Below are 18,125 nucleotides of genomic sequence, written 5' to 3' on the forward strand. Positions count from 1 at the left end.
GTAGTTTTCCAGGGGTTACCAACTGACAGCTGGGGTGTTTCTTATTGTGATCTTTGATCTGTGTTCAGCTACTCTTGCTTGGAAAATTAGCCTCTTACCCTAACATCTTGTTGAGCAAATGCCTTGAGTGAAGAATTAGTGCTGAGTGTGGGGTTTATTTCTCTGTGCTTTCTGGGATCTTGGGCTCCCAGTTCCTGGCTGCCTTGCCAGCTCCAAACACTGTTCTTTGTTTCCCCACTTCTGTGTGATCACCTGAAGTTCTGCTGGCATCCTGCCTTGTCTTCCTTTTGGCTTCTCAGTCTCTTTATTACAAATAATCAGCAAAAACGGAATTCTCAGCTGCCTTGGCAGCTCTCTCTTCACCTGTAGAGAGTGTGTGTGTAATCTGCTTTTCTAGTTCTCAGATGCAGATGTGTGCTATAAGCAACTTAGAGGTGGAGGCAGAGGTCTCTATGTACTTTTCAAACAGTTCAGTGGAACTGAAATAATCATTATCACTATGCCAGTTTAAATGCTCGATTTAGGGATTTGGCCTAAGAAATCTAGCACTGAGGTTTCATGATCTTCTAAATAGCTCCCTGAAAAAGGTAATTTTTATTCACTAAATGGTTCTTTATTCTTGTTTAAAAGAAAGCCAAAAAGAGAATGTCCTCTGCCCAGAATTAAGTATGAATAATAATTTTCATTGTTTAAGATTTTGTAGTTTGCAGAATGTTTTTTTTTTTACCTACTATATTCCTCCTGCAAATATATATTAAGTACCTTTTACCTCCCTGTTTTATAGGTGAGGAAGCCAAGAAACACATTGAGTACATGCCTGAAATCACAAGCAAATTATTGACAGTACTCATTAAAATTAGGCTCCCAGACTTCTAGTCCTGTCCAGTATATTAATGTGACTTCAAGTCAACAATGTTTTAGAAAGTATTTTTTAGAAGTTGTACCGACGCTCCTCTAAGTTTATTTAACTTCACACTATTGCTTGATTTTGTTACCTGTAAAAATTTCTTATTAAGGATATTTTCAGTGTCCAGGAAAATTTATACATACTCTGAGATGCAGCCATGCATGTGCAGGTGTACAGGTAACAGACACTCTCAGCCTTTCTCTTCAGTCCTAGGAGGAAGGAATTGTAATCTGATGCCTGTGCCCAGAGCACTACTGGACACATCCTCTAACATCTTGCTGTGGTTGTCTGATTCTAAAAATGATGTTCACACCCAGACAGGTAACATAAAACGTATGCTGCCTCCGCCTCACTGAACGTCATAGCTGTGGAGTCCTAAATAGCTCTTCGCATCAAAGTTAAAAAAATGGATCACTTTGTTTAAACAGTCTTCACTCACTTGTAGGAGTGGTTTATATTCACTTCCTGGCTCTAGCTCTCTTCATAAGACAGTCACGTGGACTATCCCTACTCTTCAGCCCCCTTATTTACAGGCATTCCAGCCTAATCTCTGCCACAGCTGTCGGGATCCTAATCCTTCCTGCAAACGCTGCCAGTGTGTACAGTACTAAACTGAATGCATGCTTTGGGGCTAGCCTTTCCAGCACCCTCAGAGGTCTCTCCAGAAAAAGTTGTGGATGGTACTTTTTAAACTTCTAGAAACTTAGCCAACCCATTTAGAATATGTCTGGACCTAACATTTAATAAACATTGATCTTCAGGCAGACGTGTAATAAAGACTGTGGTGGGTTTTTTTTTTGTGGGGGTGCCGGGGATGGAGGAGGAACTAAGTTGGGAGCAAAACGCGTGACCACTTTTGCTGTTGTTTAGCCGGTGACCTCAGGGACATTATTTAACTGTGTGCTTTCTTCATTTGTAAGCTGCAGGGGAAAATAATTTGTCTTCTAACTTATTGAGACATACTGCAAAGAAAAATGTGGTGGCTGTGAAAAGTGTCCTGGGATCCTTGGAAGAAAGGAGTACTATATAAATTCACGGTAGTATGGTGATTATTTATAATATGAGCCGAAACTGAGATGTCAAACATCAAAATGTCTTTTCCCAAAGTTGGAATAACAGCTCGTGTAAGCTTATTCACTTGGTGTGCTCTATTTGAGAGGCACAAAATACTTTAATTTCTTTAATTTTAAATATATTTGTGAGATGGTATGGTTCTTTAAAGTAAAAGCTACTCAAAGACCGTAAAATGGTTGGGCTTTTAGATGTTGGGTACTTACTAATGATGTACTGATAGAAACAAATGAACTTTGCATCTATTTATACTGCGGTTTTCACTACACTGAATGGAATTTCATTTTCTCCCAGTGTTTAAATCACGTCTTAAATGTGAAGATTGATACCTGACTAGTACATATAAAGATGATGCCTTTCTTTGTGATAGCTGAGGGAGTCTCTAGTGAGGGATGTCTTTTCTTCTTCCAGGGGCTTCTAAAATTTCTGACTCTGAAGCCTGTGTCCAAATTTTGATTTGTACTGCATAGATTGTGTTTTTCTGGGGGTCTATCTTAAATCAAAGTTTATTAGTATACGAAATTTTAATAGAATTTTCTGTGATATATTTGATGTTACTTAAGCTTTATTAGGTAAATATAAAAGCGCTTAACACATTTGAATTATTACTATTTGATATTTTAATGTATTATTTGCCTAGTTTTCAAGAAATGATCAAGAAAACATCAATATACAGCCATCCATTAGTTCATCGCTTAATGGATCCAGGAGCTCAAAAAGGTACATTATTTTGTTTCTTTGTATAATTTGACTGATTCTAAGAAGAGAAACAACTAACTAGAATACAAGTGCTTACCTCCTCAGTGTTCCCTAATGTCTTAAAGACAGCGAAGACTTTTCAGTTGCATATTGTATCTTGGCTTGTGTTTGCTAACCTGAAAATATCTATAATAATGCGTAATGTCTACTGCTATATGTATGGTCCTGATGATATGTTAGAAATAGTTTTGACAGACAAATTAAATATACAAACTTGCTGAGTACTTAGATGTTTTGTGTGTGTGTGTGTGTGAAAAAGAATAAATTTTTTTCCAGTCACATAATTGTGATTTCTAAGGTATTTCTTTTTTTTTTTTTTTTTTTTTTGGTATTTCTTTTTATATAGGAAGAGAGATAAAAAATAGTTTTGTGTAAGGCTACAAGTTTTTATGAATGCCTGCCTGAAAGATGATTTTAGACTATAAACACATTTCTAGCTTGTGTTTATGGTTCCTCTGATATACTAATTGGAGACAAATACATAATATGATTTGACCTTTCAGCATAAGGAGAATTTAAGTTTGAATTCTGCTATAATTGTAGTTATTTGAAATTGATCTCTCATTTTGACATCATTTTAAGTATCAAGAGTGACTTTGCATGGATTATGTAATGTAACTATCCCCATTGTCTTGAGATAAAAAGTGCAGACAGACACTCTAGATGTAGACCTGAACAGCAGGTACTATGTTTTGGTAGAACATTTGTTGTATAAATTTAATTATCTTGGCTTCTTTATTCTTCTCTCTCCTTTATCTACACACAGATGTTTTCTAAGAAATGTAGTCCTGTTTTTATTTATTTATTTATTTTTATTTTTTTATTTTTTATTTTTATTTTTTTCCTTTTTTTTAGGCATACCAGGTGGCCTCTACCTAGGTGAGCATATCTTTAGGCCAAGAGAGCTGGGAGTATGCCCAGTCTTGGCAGCCTACATGACTTAAACACAATGGTTTTACTGTAGTGATTTTTGCAAACCTAAATATTTAAAGTCACAATCAATTAGAGAATCCAGTTATTTAGACGATTTGAATGAAGATGCAATTTCTGTGCAGTTTATGAATAAAATTTCATCATCATCATTATCATTAGTAACAATGCTTGGTTTCAACTCTGAATATAATAATTTGGCAAATTACAAAGGAAATGGGAGAACTTCAGGGTAAGGTTGAGACAGAACAAGTATTAAAATATTTTATAACATGAGAAAACACACCCCATAGTCATCTGTATAGCCAATTAAAGCTTTAAAAATATGTTTGCAGGCAGATTAAGTGTGTGCTGTTGGGGCAGAGTCAGATGGCATTTTGTTGGAAAGACTTCTACTAACCAGAGGAACACTCAGTTCTTTAGTGCTGCAGGATAGTGACTTTTCCTGTCCCAACTCTTATACTTCGTATCTTGTGCTTGGAAAAGATGGAACAAACCTATAGCCCAGTTCTTCTATTCAGCGCTGGCCTGAAGGTCCAAGAATTATAGGATGTCACTAAGTTTTACACAGATTAAAGTTAGGACTGTGGTATGTATCAATAGTCCTCCTCTCTCTCTGGTTTCTAAAGCTACATGAAGGGTCTCAGCTCTCTAAAACCTTATTCATATTAACTATTCTAAATACCTTGTATTGCCTACCTGTTGCCAATAGCTACTCTGTAGCTGCTTAGCCCACATAACAGTGCATTATAAAATAGCTCCACAGGGTCTGTGGCCTTGGAGCAAATTTATCTTAAACCGCGGCTCAGTAATTTCTGTGCATGACTCCCAAATCTACCCCTCTAACCACTTACGTGATGTCCTTCTTACCACCTTGTGTCAGGTCAGAGCCTTCCAGAAGCAGATGCTAACATGGGATTAAATGTGTAGGAGATTCACTGGGGGAAATGTTTGTGGACAATAAAGAAAGAAGGGATGGAAATGGGTGGGGAGAGCCATCGGACCGGGAGGTGCAGGTCTGACATAGGTGAGAGGTGAGAGGAGAGGGAGCCAGTGGCCCACTAGATGTGTGTTGTCTGTGGAACAGGAGGGAGGTGACTAGCCAGCAGCCCCAGGGGAAGGCATGGCGTCTGAGGAGCCAAAGGGGCAGAACTGGAGCTGGCGGGCAGCAGTGCTCCAAGTGGCATCCCTTAATCTGAACAGCACACTCTGTGGCCAGTGTGTCGTACCACAGAGTAATACGCATTAAGAAAATAGTTTCCCTTTGCAGATTTACATCCCAGCCCAACGTATGTTTTCTATCTCAGTTTATACCAATTTCATTTCCGTGGCTGCTCAGAAATCTAGAATCATCCTAGTTCCTCCTCCTTGTACTGTTCATCATTACGTCCCATCAGTTTTACCAAAACATGTTTCCTGACTCCACTAGCCCTCTGGCAGCACCAGTTGCCTTGGTTCAGGTCTTTATCAATTCTTCTTGTGACTCTTGTAAGTGCCTTCTACTTACCTGGCTGCCCCCACTCTAGGGCAGCTCTTTCTTTATCCTATTGTCTTTCTCTAGAGCTGCATGATCTTTTCAAAAATTCATACCCATCACAATTGCTTTCAGCCTAAAATTCTTTGGTGCTTCATTATTTCCAATAGGACAAAATTAAGACTTTTTAGCATGCCTAAGTATTTTGTCTCATGTTACAACCCCCACTCATCCTACATTTTAGTTCTCAGAGTTTCCCAAACTGGAAAATTGGTCAGGAGTCTTTTTGCCCGTGGGCTTTTGCACATGCTGTTTTCTCTGCATGATGTGTCTTGTCCTCTCTCGTTTGACTCCCAGACTCATCATCGTCAGGGCGCAGGTCATTCTTTTCTGAGCTATCCAACATGTGGAGCTTTTTCTTTCTGTTTTTGAGTTAACTAGTTAAATCTCTATTACACTTACATGTTGCTCTATCTTTAAGTTTATAGTGCTCCGTCAGGTACTCCATAAAAAGAGTGAATGAATGAATGAATTAGCTATAACTGAGGCTTGTTGGCTGGACTTGCTGTTTGCTCATTGGTAATGATCTTGTGTTTCTGGTCTCCAGTGAGCTCGCTCTACTCAGAACTCAGTATAATGTGTTATTTAGGGATATCAGGTGAAAACCTTTCATGAACACCTTTATAAATCTTTAAGAGTTGGGGCAGCCCGGGTGGCTCAATGGTTTAGCGCCTCCTTCAGCCCAGGACTTGATCCTGGAAACCCAGGATCAAATCCTGTGTCGGGCTCCCTGCATGGAGCCTGCTTCTTCCTCTGCCTGTGTCTCTGCCTCTCTCTCTCTCTCTCTCTCTCTCTGTTCTCATAAATAAATAAATAAAATCTTTAAAAAAAATCTTTAGAGTTTGATTATGAAGAAGAAGGTTTATCTGAGTAATTCTTTTGCTGTTTAAGGGACATTATCAAACTATAGTCTGTCTGAGGCAGTAATTTTAATGCAGTAGTTGGAGTACCACAGCACATATAATTACTAATATGAGAATTGTTCATCAACACATGTTATGTGTTTAAAAAGTGATAGGAGCAACTATCTGCTAACTAAGACTAATACATTCCTTACATATTGAATGAAAATCACTCTTGAATTATCAGTCTGCCTCAAATGTCTTCAGAACACAAGTCTGAGTGTCACGTTTGCGTGTCAATTCTTACCCTCCAGGGGAGGTCCACCACCACTTCAAAGGCTCAAGGTTTCCTGCTTGGCTCCTAGAGCCAGTGCTCCTGCCTTAGTTTAGTTCTGGCATCTTTTGCCTGGATTATTATAAGGGGTTTAATGAGCTTCTAATGTAGTCTTCAGCTGTTGCTGCCAGAGGTGAGTGCTTCAATGACAAGTTTGCTCATGTCAGTTCCTGCTCCCAATGCCTCACCTTCGAGAACAAAGGTCAACATTTGTTCTATTTGTTCCTGCGAGTGCAATCCCAACCTGCCTCCTTAGGCTTATTTTCTATAACACTCCAACACTTACCTTGTACACCAGCTCCAGGGGTCTTCTGACTGCCCCGTCTCCTCTTGACCTTGCTTCCCCCTTGTCAGCCTGCTCCCCTTCTTTTTCCCTCCAAATACTCAAATGTCTCCCCCTTGAGAATGCTTCTCCCGATTCACCAACCACTGGTACTTCCCAAAGCACTTTAGAAATACTTCTTTTATTGTGCTTCCTTCATTCACATGTTTTCACAATAGTCCCAGCAGCAGACTTTGAGTACAACTAATTTTGGTTCTTTTTTTCTTTCCCACTTGCATCCTGAACAGCCCGGTAAAAGGTGCATTGTCTTTCTTCTGTAAATGTAGTGTCACTTGATCCACTTGATCAAAGTGACAGCTTCTGTGTATTCTTGAAACTAAGCAGACCTCCAGACAAAAAATGTTTGTGAACTCATCTCAGGAATTCATTTTAACATCAGGCCCAGGACCTTGACATTGCAGACACGTTCAGAATTCTTTCAGGTTAGCCTGTGACCATTTACTAATCAGAAAATATTTTTAACATCTTTCTCTTTTTCAAATCTCTAGCTATTTCTAAAAAGCACATGACATTGATCTTTGAATGGAAGATTCAGCTGAATGACAAGTCTCTTTCATTTAGTAGAGGAGATTTTACTTTAAATTTTGCTGACAGGTTTTCATGACAGCCCTCAAGTGGAAGGTTAAATTCACCTGTCATAGCTATTAAAGACATTTTTTTTTTGGTGTATTTCTGTGATCTGACCCTTCCATTTATTATTGTTGTTATTGACCTTAAATGTATAAAAGAGAAGAATATAGACAGAGCTTCTGTTTTTGAAGGCTTGCTGCAATCCAACCTCTGAAGTGAATTCACTGTTAGATTTTCCTCTTAAGAAAAGCATCACCATAATGTAGCAGAATCCTGCTAATTTTCACTTCATACTTGAAACTCCTTTAATTCTTAGGAGAACAAGAGCACCTGGTAGATTTTATTCATGATCAGCAAAGATTTAATAGCAGGAAAATGGTGTTAAGTCTTATTTGTATCAAAGAGCATTAAAATAGGCCCAAAATAGCAATATAATTATAATATTGTCTTGATGTTTTATTTACAGTTTGTTTTGATATTTATATTTTAACATTAAACTCATTAATAAAATAATACTTTATAGTAGATAGCTTTTTTTTAATTTTTTTTATTTATGATAGTCACACACACAGAGAGAGAGAGAGAGAGAGAGGCAGAGACACAGGCAGAGGGAGAAGCAGGCTCCATGCACCGGGAGCCCGACGTGGGATTCGATCCTGGGTCTCCAGGATCGCGCCCTGGGCCAAAGGCAGGCGCCAAACCGCTGCACTACCCAGGGATCCCCAGTAGATAGCTTTTATCTACAGGTACAGGTATTCGGTTTTCTGCTTTTCATATAGGGAAGTCAAGATTCAACATTTTGTGTAACATTACTTGGTTTTAGTTACTTGCCTCAGGGCCTAAATGCTAGATGACAAGGAGAGAATATTTGTGGAGAAAAATATTCTTCAAAAATGTAGATTAGAATTCCATTGTATGATAATGATATTAATTTTTGGAGGAAATTGCTCTTGAAATCTTAACTAAAAGCCAGAGAATATCTACTCATTCATTAATCTTCTCAAGATTTCAATCCCATATTCAACAAATAACTAAGCATGCATTTTAAGGAAAATATTCTTTGAATATTATGTTTGGGTCTAGATTTCTCTTTATTACAAGGCCCATGTGAGGATGTATATTGCAGCTCTTTCTACTATATTTTAGTTTAGAGAATTTCATCATGTAGTGATTTGCTAAAACTTAATATTAAACATGTTTTTTGATTTAAATAAATGACTGTTTAAAATCTTTAAATAACTACTGCTAAAATTAATTGTAGCCCAAAATCTTTAAATCAAAGTTAATGCCGAAAAACAGCAAAGTTTGAAGGTAGAAATAACTGCATGTTGTATTTGCTTTTAAAATCCTAAATATTACATCTAGACAAATTATTTTAAGCAGCCAACTTTGGTACATTTTGGTTTCCTGTTATAAATTATACTAATTTTTTATGAGACTGATATCTTAAGGATTGTCTGTAGTGTTTACATAGTATTTAAATGCAAATGAGAATATTAATATAAAACATTATCAGTTAAATTTTATTCAACGTGATATTTTCTGTATGATACAAAGTCATCTTAGTATATAATTAATTTTGAATGACCACATATGGATTGATAGAGTTGTGCTTTTTTAAGTATATATGCAATTAATAGTGATTATTGTTGTTTCATTAAATCTCTTTGAAGATCCTTTTTATTGGGAGGTGTAAGTAATTTTTGATTATAATAATATATTCATTTGTATGGTTTTCAATCTCACTTCCTTCGAAAGATAAATATGCAGCCATTCTAAAAAAATGGCCGATTTTGTTTACTTAGAAAGACAGTAAAAAAAAAAAAATCATTTGTTATTTCACTGTTGTTGTGAGGACAACAGCACTAATCTGGTCCATTAACCTTTAAAAGAAACTGCAAAGTCAGACTGTAGCAGTAAATATTCAGTGGCAAAGTTTTTATATCAAAGATTGGAACTTTAGGAGATACTCCTGGGATTTAGTGTACTCTAACATCTATTAATCCCTGATACCCTGGGTGACTTGTCAAAAAGTGCTCCACTTACAGAGAGTATGCAAGGAGGCCCAAGAGGACACATTCGCAAAAAGGTCAAGGAAGCAATTACTGTTTCCTGCTTTTCCCTCAAGAACTGCCATAGCAAATGCTGTGCCCCTCCCCCACCTCATCTTAGCAAAGCCTGTGAAGATCATGAAAGTTCAAGTTCCAGTGAAACATAGTACCAATATTATTTGGTTCTTAGAGCTCTTCTTTCACGTCAGTGCATGCCATAGTTGAAGAAGTACAGTGAAATGGATTAGAAGAGGTGACTCTTGCTGAAGAAAATCAGTTTTGTGTTCCTGTATCTCTCTGTCAAGGGTCAATATTTGTGCTGGTGGTAGAGTGGATGTAGACTGGGCCCTTCCTGTGGCATGCAGTTAAGTTGGAGTTTTTTTGGGAATGCCGGGTTCTGTGTGGGTCCTTAGAAGGGCTCTATTAAAGGATTGCAGAATTTAGGGCAGGAAGTAATGTTGATAGGAAGTCCCTCCTGGGACCGTGGCCTCTGAGGGAAGTTTTCAATGATGTTAAACTTGATCTACCTCTGTCTAGTCATTCTGTTCCCCGAATATTAGGGAATGATGTTATCGGAGCTCATTGGGCAGAGTTGGAAATAACATCTTCTCTTAGGACTTAGGGACTCAACACTGTCACTTCTACTTATTCTTGCCTCAATGCAGTGGAGAAGTTTGAAAGTCTCTTGAGGCTTTCATGTACTCTGTAGTCCAGAATTTTTTAGACTGGCAATGGAGATATATATCTATATATCTATATCTATATCTATATTTATATCTATCTATATATGTGCATATTTTCCCCCTTCACTAAAATTTTGGAACATGTTTTAAAAATAAAAGTTTGCTTATCTTGGAGCTTACTTTTAGGAGTTAATAGACAACAAAATTGGTGGTGTTAGATTTTGGCTTAGTATTGAGAAGAATTTTCAATAATCCTATTTTCTTTTTTTCTCTTAAAGATTTTATTTATTTGAGAGAGAGAGAGCACACGAGCAGTGGGGAGCAGTAGAGGGAGAGGGAGAAGTAGGCTCCCTACTGAGCGGGGAGCCTGCTGCATGGCTTGATCCCAGAACCCTGGGATCATGACCTAGCCAAAGACAGATGTGTAACCTACTGAGCCACCCAAGCACCCCAACAATAATCACATTTTCTAAATGTATCTCATGAAGTAGCACATTTACCCTCATTGGAATATTTAAGGAAGCTGAACAAGCTGGATATGTAGTTTACATCAAACATGAGGTTCAAGATTAGACTGGAAGGTATCTAAAGTGTTTTCCATCATGACATTCTAGAGGATTCTATGACATTTTTTAAGTGGTCTGTTTTAAAATTTTGAATAATTGCATTGTTGGAAATTTTTAAAGTTTTTAACTTTTGAGATTTGGGAAATTCTCTAGGAGGAGCTTGTCTTCTATGAAGACTAGGTTGAAAAATTTTTGTACTGCCCCCAAATTTCTTGGAAATACTTGTATTTGTTACTTATTTACTTGCTAATTTTTGGATCTCAGGACTGAGGTGTGAATTAATCACCCCCATCAGGTTATGGTGCACTCCCATCAGGCAAGACTCCAATGTTGTATGTAGATCTGTCTGTATATTCCTCCCTTCTTCCCCCTCTCCCCTCCTCTCTCCCCCCTCCTTTTCTGTCCTCTTCCCTTCCTGACTTCCTCTTTTACAATTAAGAACTAGGTTGAAGAGAACTAGGCCTGCTGAGGTGGGAGAACTAGCCAGTAGGACTCTAGTCAGACTCAGAGAACAGAAACAAGACTTGAAAAGTCAATGGGTTTTAAGGATTGGAATAAGAAATAAATAGCTTCTCTGTTAGTGCAAGTCATAGGTCAAAGGCTAAATTTAAGACACATTTCCTTTGTGAAGCCATGTCTTAGTGACCTTCACCAGTGCATTCTTCCTTCCTTATTTACTGCTAGAATTTTCTTTTGTTCCCCAGCTTTATTGAGGCATAATCAACAAATAGGAATTATGTATATTTAATATGTGTGAATTATGTTTTGATATATATATGGATAGATGTATAGAAATGAACATGGCAGTCAAGTTAATTAACATACCCATCACTTCACATAGTTGCTGTTTTCTTTTGTGTGTGATGAGAACATTTAAGATCTACTCTCTTAGCAAATTTCAGATCTACGTTATTATTATTTTTAAAGATTTTATTTATTCATGAGACACACAGAGGCAGAGACATAGGGAGAGGGGAAGTGGGCTCCCTTTGGGGAGCCTGATACAGGACTTAATCCCAGGATCCCAGGATCCCACCCTGAGCCAAAGGCAGACATTCAGCCACTGAGCCATCCAGGCATCCTCAGGTCTACATTATTATTAACTGTTGCCACCATGCTATGCATTGGACTTCTAGAACTTATTCATCTTGTGTAAAAGACCACTGTATCTCCCCATTTCCCCCACCCTTGTCCCTGGCAACCACCATTCTATTCTCTGCTTCTATGAGTAAGTATGGAATTTTCAATTGTACCTCACAATCCAGTATTTTTGTTTCTATGGTGATCTTGTTATATAATTTAGTTTCATGACCAAGATGTAATAACAGTTGTAATAATGATAATAATAGCCAAGGTGGTAAGCACTTTACATATAGCATCTTATTTAATCTCCCAGATGGAGGTTCTTTTATCTTTCACATTTTACAAAGGAGGAAACAGACTTGGAGAAAGATGTGTATCTTGCTCCATAACTAGTTTGTAAATTTTTAGAGACAACTAGTTTTTAAAAATTATATTCTAGCTTTTTAGGAGTAGAGAGGGAGGATTTGGAACAATAATAAAAAAAAAACACCACATTTTGGCTCCTTCATTTACAAGTTGTGTGAGCTTGGGCAAGTTAATAAGGCTCCCTGAATCTTAGTTTGTATCTGTAAAATCACAAATAAGAATGACTAAATTATTTGTAAAAATTATCTGAAATAAAAATAAATTACATAAAATATCATATACTAACATGTCTAGCATGTTAAATATGTGCTCAGTAATTGGTGAATTGCTTATGTATGTTGCAGATGTTAAGATGCCATGAGTTGCCCCAAAGTGATGGTATAAAAATAAGTAATAATAAAATATCACAGGGGTATATTGTTGGATGGTATTAAATATTTTTTGCCTGGGTAAAGGCGGATCATAAAGGATATACTACTATATATTCTTGATGTAGCTAGTTACACTGTGTAGCCTATGTGAATAGTCAAGATCTTATGTTCCATCACCAATCTTTCTCTTGTTCTAGATGAATAGATTGGTAGTCCTTAAAACATACTGCTTTTTAAAAAGTATATCAATTATTATTTGTTTCACGTGACTTTGCAGAAACGAATAATGGTGATTTTCACTTTGGTGGATGTATGAACTGTTAGCTTCTAGCATCAGTTATTTTAAAATAGTTACTATTACACTGCACTTAAAGTAAGTGAATATTCAAAAGTAGCTTAGAATAAGTAGAAATGCTACATTTCCATCAGGTTCTTTTTCTTGGTTTTTACTAACACAATCACAACTGTTGACTTTTTCTTTTCCTTTCAGAGAAGACAGATGATGACAACAAGAAAGTGGTTGCAGAGATCATGGCAAGATGTTTTGTTCCAAGGTTAATAACAACCACCTCCTGGGAGGGATTTCACTTTGTTGGTCAGGAGATTCGGATTACTGAAGGCATGGATTGTTATGGTGCTGTTGTTTGGCCATCGGTATAATTTCACACAAAATTTGCTATATCTCAATGATTTTCTAGCCAGTTTTGTTCCTTATTTTGTACTATTTGGAAGGAAAAAAAAAAGGTTCCCTGTTCTATTTTGTGACCTCAAACAACACTAAAACATAGAAATCATGAAATTGGGAAAATGCTTCCACCAATTAAATCTATTTCTGACTTATAGGGTTAATAGAGTGCTGTTTACATCTGCAGTGTTTTGTGACCATGGGAGTTTAGCAAACATTTTTATTTCCCATTCAACTGGCTCCATTTGAGTTAAATAATCATAATGAAATCTGTCAGTCTCAACATGCAGAATGTTCTACAAGGTCACCAATCCTTTACCAGTTTTCCATGAAGGGTGTAGACCACCCCCTTTCCTCCACTGTCTGTCCCAATCCCACACACTTCTTTGAAATGACTATTATTATTAGAAGTTGCTTTCTTTAAAGATAATCAAACGTAAGAAACTGAATTCCATAGTTTCAGTTTTCTTATCTCCCCAGCAATCCCCAGGGACTTTTTGTAGTCTAAATGTTGACATCCTCCAATAGTGAAGGATATCCTCCAATAGTGGCAGATGTACTTCTGTTGATAATTTTCTGTGGTGGTCTGTACATTTGCACACATATATTCACATGTGTACACGTCATAGCATTAGTATATATTGTATATTTATCTAATAGACTTTAATTTTACTTACTGTTATTACTTGCCAAGCACTACTTTTTTCTTTTTTAAAACTTTCATAGGCCCTTGTTCTATGCTATTTTCTGGAAACAAATGTAAAGCACTATAATATGGTTGATAAAAATGTGATTGAAATTGGAGCTGGAACAGGACTAGTCTCCATCGTGGCAAGTTTACTTGGTAAGTAGGTATTTTTGATTGAATGGGATCAAAGAATTTAATGATCAGATGTCATTAGCTGCTTTTAGTATTCATTTTACTCTGACCTAGGCCTAATTGAATGGGCTTCACCGAGAAACACTACCAATTTTAAAGTCACCTTACTGGTGTGTTTCAGAATTTTCTGTGAAGTTCTATTAATTCAGCTCATGGAGCAGCAAGTCACAAGTGTATTCTAATGGGAGGTGTGCTCAGGCCTCCAGGCTGCCAGAGGAGGCATGTGGGACACAAGGTCCAGGCAGAGTCTACTGCTGCTGACTCTGCTGGTCTTGATTGAGACGTTTGTTCCCAGGTAGCTGTACATTCCTTGTAGGTTTTAAAGTCCTATGCTTTCATGAAAAAGCACCTGTTGGGAGAGAGGAAGAATATTATCAATCTCATCTGCTTCTAATTTTAGGCATTGATGCTTGAATTTCTTTTCTCAGTTCATCTTCATTCTTTGGGGACTCTCTTCTTGTCTCACCAGCATTTCCTTTTCTCATGACATTTGTGACAGTCTCTACAAATGCCTAAGCCTGCTTCACTTCAGTCTCTTTGTTGTTGTTGTTACCTACTTCACTGCCTTAATTTAGCTGGCTTCTCTGATGTGTGCTCCCCAAATCTGTCTTGATTTCCCTGGTCTTTAGAAGTGCACACCTGCCACTCTAAAATCTTGAGAGGAATTCAAGATTTAGCAATTTACAACTTTCTCAACACTGGGGAAATACAGGATCCTTGAAATCCTCCCCTAATTTTAACACTGGGGAAAGACAGGATCCTTGAAATCCTCCCCTAATTTTTTTTATATTGTTCCTTCCTGATATGGCTTTCTAAAGTCACCATTCCATTTAATATGGGTAGTCAGTGGCACCACTGGGTTTATACTTAAAGGCTTCCTGATCAAGAACACTTTTGTGCTTTTGGGAAGTCATTTGTTTCATTAAAAAGAATTGATCCTTTAAGGCTGCTTATATAACTTGACACAAATAATCAAAGATGGAAGCTTTGTTTAGTTAACATTCTAAGACTAGTGGTATTTACCTCTCGACCCAAAGATCTTAATAGTCAGATAGTTTACATTCACTGTGGATGGAGTGGGTGGGGGGGATCTTCCATATCTTGGGACTTTAAAAGATTTGTTGAAAATAAAAGGGAGACAGAACACGAAGACTCCTAACTCTGGGAAACGAACTAGGGGTGGTGGAAGGGGAGGAGGGTGGGGGGTGGGGGTGAATGGGTGACGGGCACTGAGGGGGGCACTTGACGGGATGAGCACTGGGTGTTATTCTGTATGTTGGCAAATTGAACACCAATAAAATATAAATCTATTATTAAAAAAAAAGAAAATGATAGACCCACTTACACTAGAATGTGACAACATATTTCTGTGATTCTACCAATGATACACATATTGCCCTCTCACTTTAATATCTCCCACAAAATATAGTTGATGGCTAGAGAAACTTGTCATGGTGACTAAGGAGTGGGTTCTTAAGTGGTCTGAGCTGCACTAGACTTCTCTCACAGTTTTGCTTTCCTATTTCTTACCCCAGTCTGTTCTTGTCCAATGATGTGGAATTGATCAAGCCTAGATTTATTGACACATTTTCAGGCTCTGCTACAGCTCACAGAGCCAAATTTTATTGGCTGTTGGTTTCTACAATTTTGCTTCTTCCAGTTTCTTTCTTTCTTCTTCCTTCCTTCTTCCTTCTTCTTCCTTCTTCTCCTTCCTTCTTTCTTTCTTTCTTTCTTTCTTTCTTTCTTTCTTTCTTCTTTCTTTTCTTTCTTACTCACTTTTAACTCGGAGATTGTGCACATCTTCATCTGAATATTCTAAGTCCTGCATCTGTGGTCTTTGGCTGTAGGAATACTATGCACATGTTGTGGCTAGGTTTTAAACATCTTTTGATGGGAAGATTCATATTTGTAAGGGGGTCAAGCTAAAAATTTGGGCATAAACATGGATGTCATGATACTTCCAACATAATTCCATTGATAAGCCTCTTTCCACACCTGAGCCCCTCCTGTTCAACAGCAGGATCCCTGATGCAGTATACACCCATTTGGCCTCACATGACTTGGGCTCAGAATTGTTTTGGTGAAAAACCAGTGCATTTTTCAACAGTGACTTCTGATTGTTCCAGTAAAGATTCCAAATGTTTTAATTTTTCTCTTTCTCTAGCTTATTTGTCTCCTAGCATGTCATAGATAAATAGCAAAGAACTATTGGGACGATAGTAACAAAAAAAATCGCAGGAGAACAGAAAATTGTAAGGGAGTGCAAAGGTGACACAGGAATATACATTTTTTTTTACATTTTTTTATTTATTTATGATAGTCACAGAGAGAGAGAGAGAGAGAGAGAGAGAGAGAGGCAGAGACACAGGCAGAGGGAGAAGCAGGCTCCATGCACCGGAAGCCTGATGTGGGATTCGATCCCGGGTCTCCAGGATTGCGCCCTGGGCCAAAGGCAGGCGCCAAACCACTGCGCCACCCAGGGATCCCTATAAATTTTTTTTAAGGGAGGTGTAAAGCTGCCTTAGCATCTGTTTTGAAGGGATTTCCTTCCTGTGTGTACCGACCAGTCTTTTCCTTGGGGTTAGCGATTATGCAGAATTGCAAATGCATGTTGGTTTGAAACCTGATTGCTTTACCTTATCCCTCCAGAGTTACTTTTCCTACTGTTCTTTGCTTCATAGGTGCTCATGTGATTGCCACAGATTTACCTGAATTACTTGGAAACCTGCAATATAATATTTCTCGAAACACCAAAATGAAATGTAAGCATTTGCCTCAGGTTAAAGAACTCTCCTGGGGCGTAGCTTTAGATGAGAACTTCCCCAGGTCTTCTAACAATTTTGACTACATCCTGGCAGCTGATGTTGTCTACGCTCACCCTTTCCTGGAAGAACTCCTCATTACCTTTGACCATCTGTGCAAAGAAACTACTGTCATTCTCTGGGTCATGAAATTCAGGTTGGAGAAAGAAAATAATTTTGTAGATAGATTTAAAGAGTTGTTTGACCTGGAGGAGATTTCCAGTTTCCCTAGCCTGAATATTAAGTTGTATAAAGCTATGAAAAAAAGTCGGAGGAGTGCATGATACCTTCAGAGGAGCACTTCGAAAGCAAAGGTAGTTTCTAGCAGTGTGTTCCTTTAAAGAAGACCATGGACTATCTGATGTAACACTGACTTTCCCAAGGGGACCCCCTCCCTACCCCCCACCCCCATAAACTTGCCTCACACCCCACAGGGAGTTTCCCAGATAGAGTACCTGGGTCGGGAGGGCTGGCCCAGCCATACTCTGTGGTTATTGGTTAGGACAAGTTCTACTTTCCTCATCCCTCTATAGAACTGTTTATTATTATCATTTCATTTTAATAAATGGTACTATTATTTTTAATGTATAACTATAGAATAATTTTTAATAATATGTATAAAATGAACATTCTTACTGTTTTAAACATAAGCTCATCTGAATCTCCCTTCAGGAATAAATACATGGTGTATATTGGGATCTGCAAGTAAATCTGAAAAGGCAGATGCATAATGTAATGGTAATGTGAGATTATATTTTGTGGTTTTCATTAGTGCCAGTTTATAGGTGGTCTGTTGTCTCTGCCTGGCAGGCCTCAAGTGCAACCTCTGAAATCAATCACACTTGTGGATTTGAGGTTATGGGCAAGGACATTTCACTCTAGTAAATGAAAAATGAATGGAAGCAAACAAACACAGCTGAAATTTGGGAGCACTTCTTGTTTTATTTTTAAGCTAAGTACAGTTATGTTTTATCACAGGAACAGAAAGTATAAAAACTTTGGGTTGAAAATACACATGGAAAGATTTAGGTCTCTAATCTTAAATAACCAGACTTAGGACTGGTTTTAAAATTTAAAGCTTTTGTGTTGCACATGTATAGACCTAGATATTTGAAATCCTATGGGTTTTCCTCACATGGGCCTTAGAGATTAGAACAAAGAGTGAAGTAATTAGAGTCAGGGCAAGGAGGGCAAAAAACAAGGATTGTGTCCCAGTGGTTCACACTCCATTGGTGGGTGGCTACTCTTGCAGTGTTCCTTATGTTGTCACAGTGCCCTCGGCGTGGTGCTTATTCTCCTAAGCCCAGCCCTGTGCTTTGCTGGAACTTCTCAGCCACTCAGGGCCCAGC

General features: G+C 37.8%; 1 protein-coding gene across 4 annotated transcripts; it reads left to right on the forward strand.

Moving 5' to 3' along the window:
* The first annotated feature begins 1,070 nt into the window (after nt 1–1,070).
* On the forward strand, nt 1,071–17,289 carry LOC129516308 (putative methyltransferase-like protein 21E). 4 transcript variants are annotated; one of them, XM_055335629.1, is made up of 6 exons: nt 1,071–1,691; nt 1,828–2,031; nt 2,619–2,698; nt 12,901–13,064; nt 13,822–13,939; nt 16,657–17,289. In XM_055335629.1, exons 3-6 carry the CDS (start codon nt 2,629–2,631, stop codon nt 17,058–17,060), a joined length of 756 nt encoding a protein of 251 aa, XP_055191604.1. In that variant the 5' UTR covers nt 1,071–1,691; nt 1,828–2,031; nt 2,619–2,628; the 3' UTR covers nt 17,061–17,289. The 4 variants fall into 4 exon arrangements, with proteins under 4 accessions (XP_055191604.1, XP_055191601.1, XP_055191603.1 ...); XM_055335626.1 differs by having other exon boundaries at nt 1,828–1,944; XM_055335628.1 differs by having other exon boundaries at nt 1,071–1,587; nt 1,828–1,944.
* The last annotated feature ends 836 nt before the right edge of the window (nt 17,290–18,125 follow it).

The sequence above is a fragment of the Nyctereutes procyonoides genome, unplaced genomic scaffold (assembly GCF_905146905.1).
Source record: "Nyctereutes procyonoides isolate TBG_1078 unplaced genomic scaffold, NYPRO_anot_genome, whole genome shotgun sequence".
Lineage (NCBI taxonomy): Eukaryota > Metazoa > Chordata > Mammalia > Carnivora > Canidae > Nyctereutes > Nyctereutes procyonoides.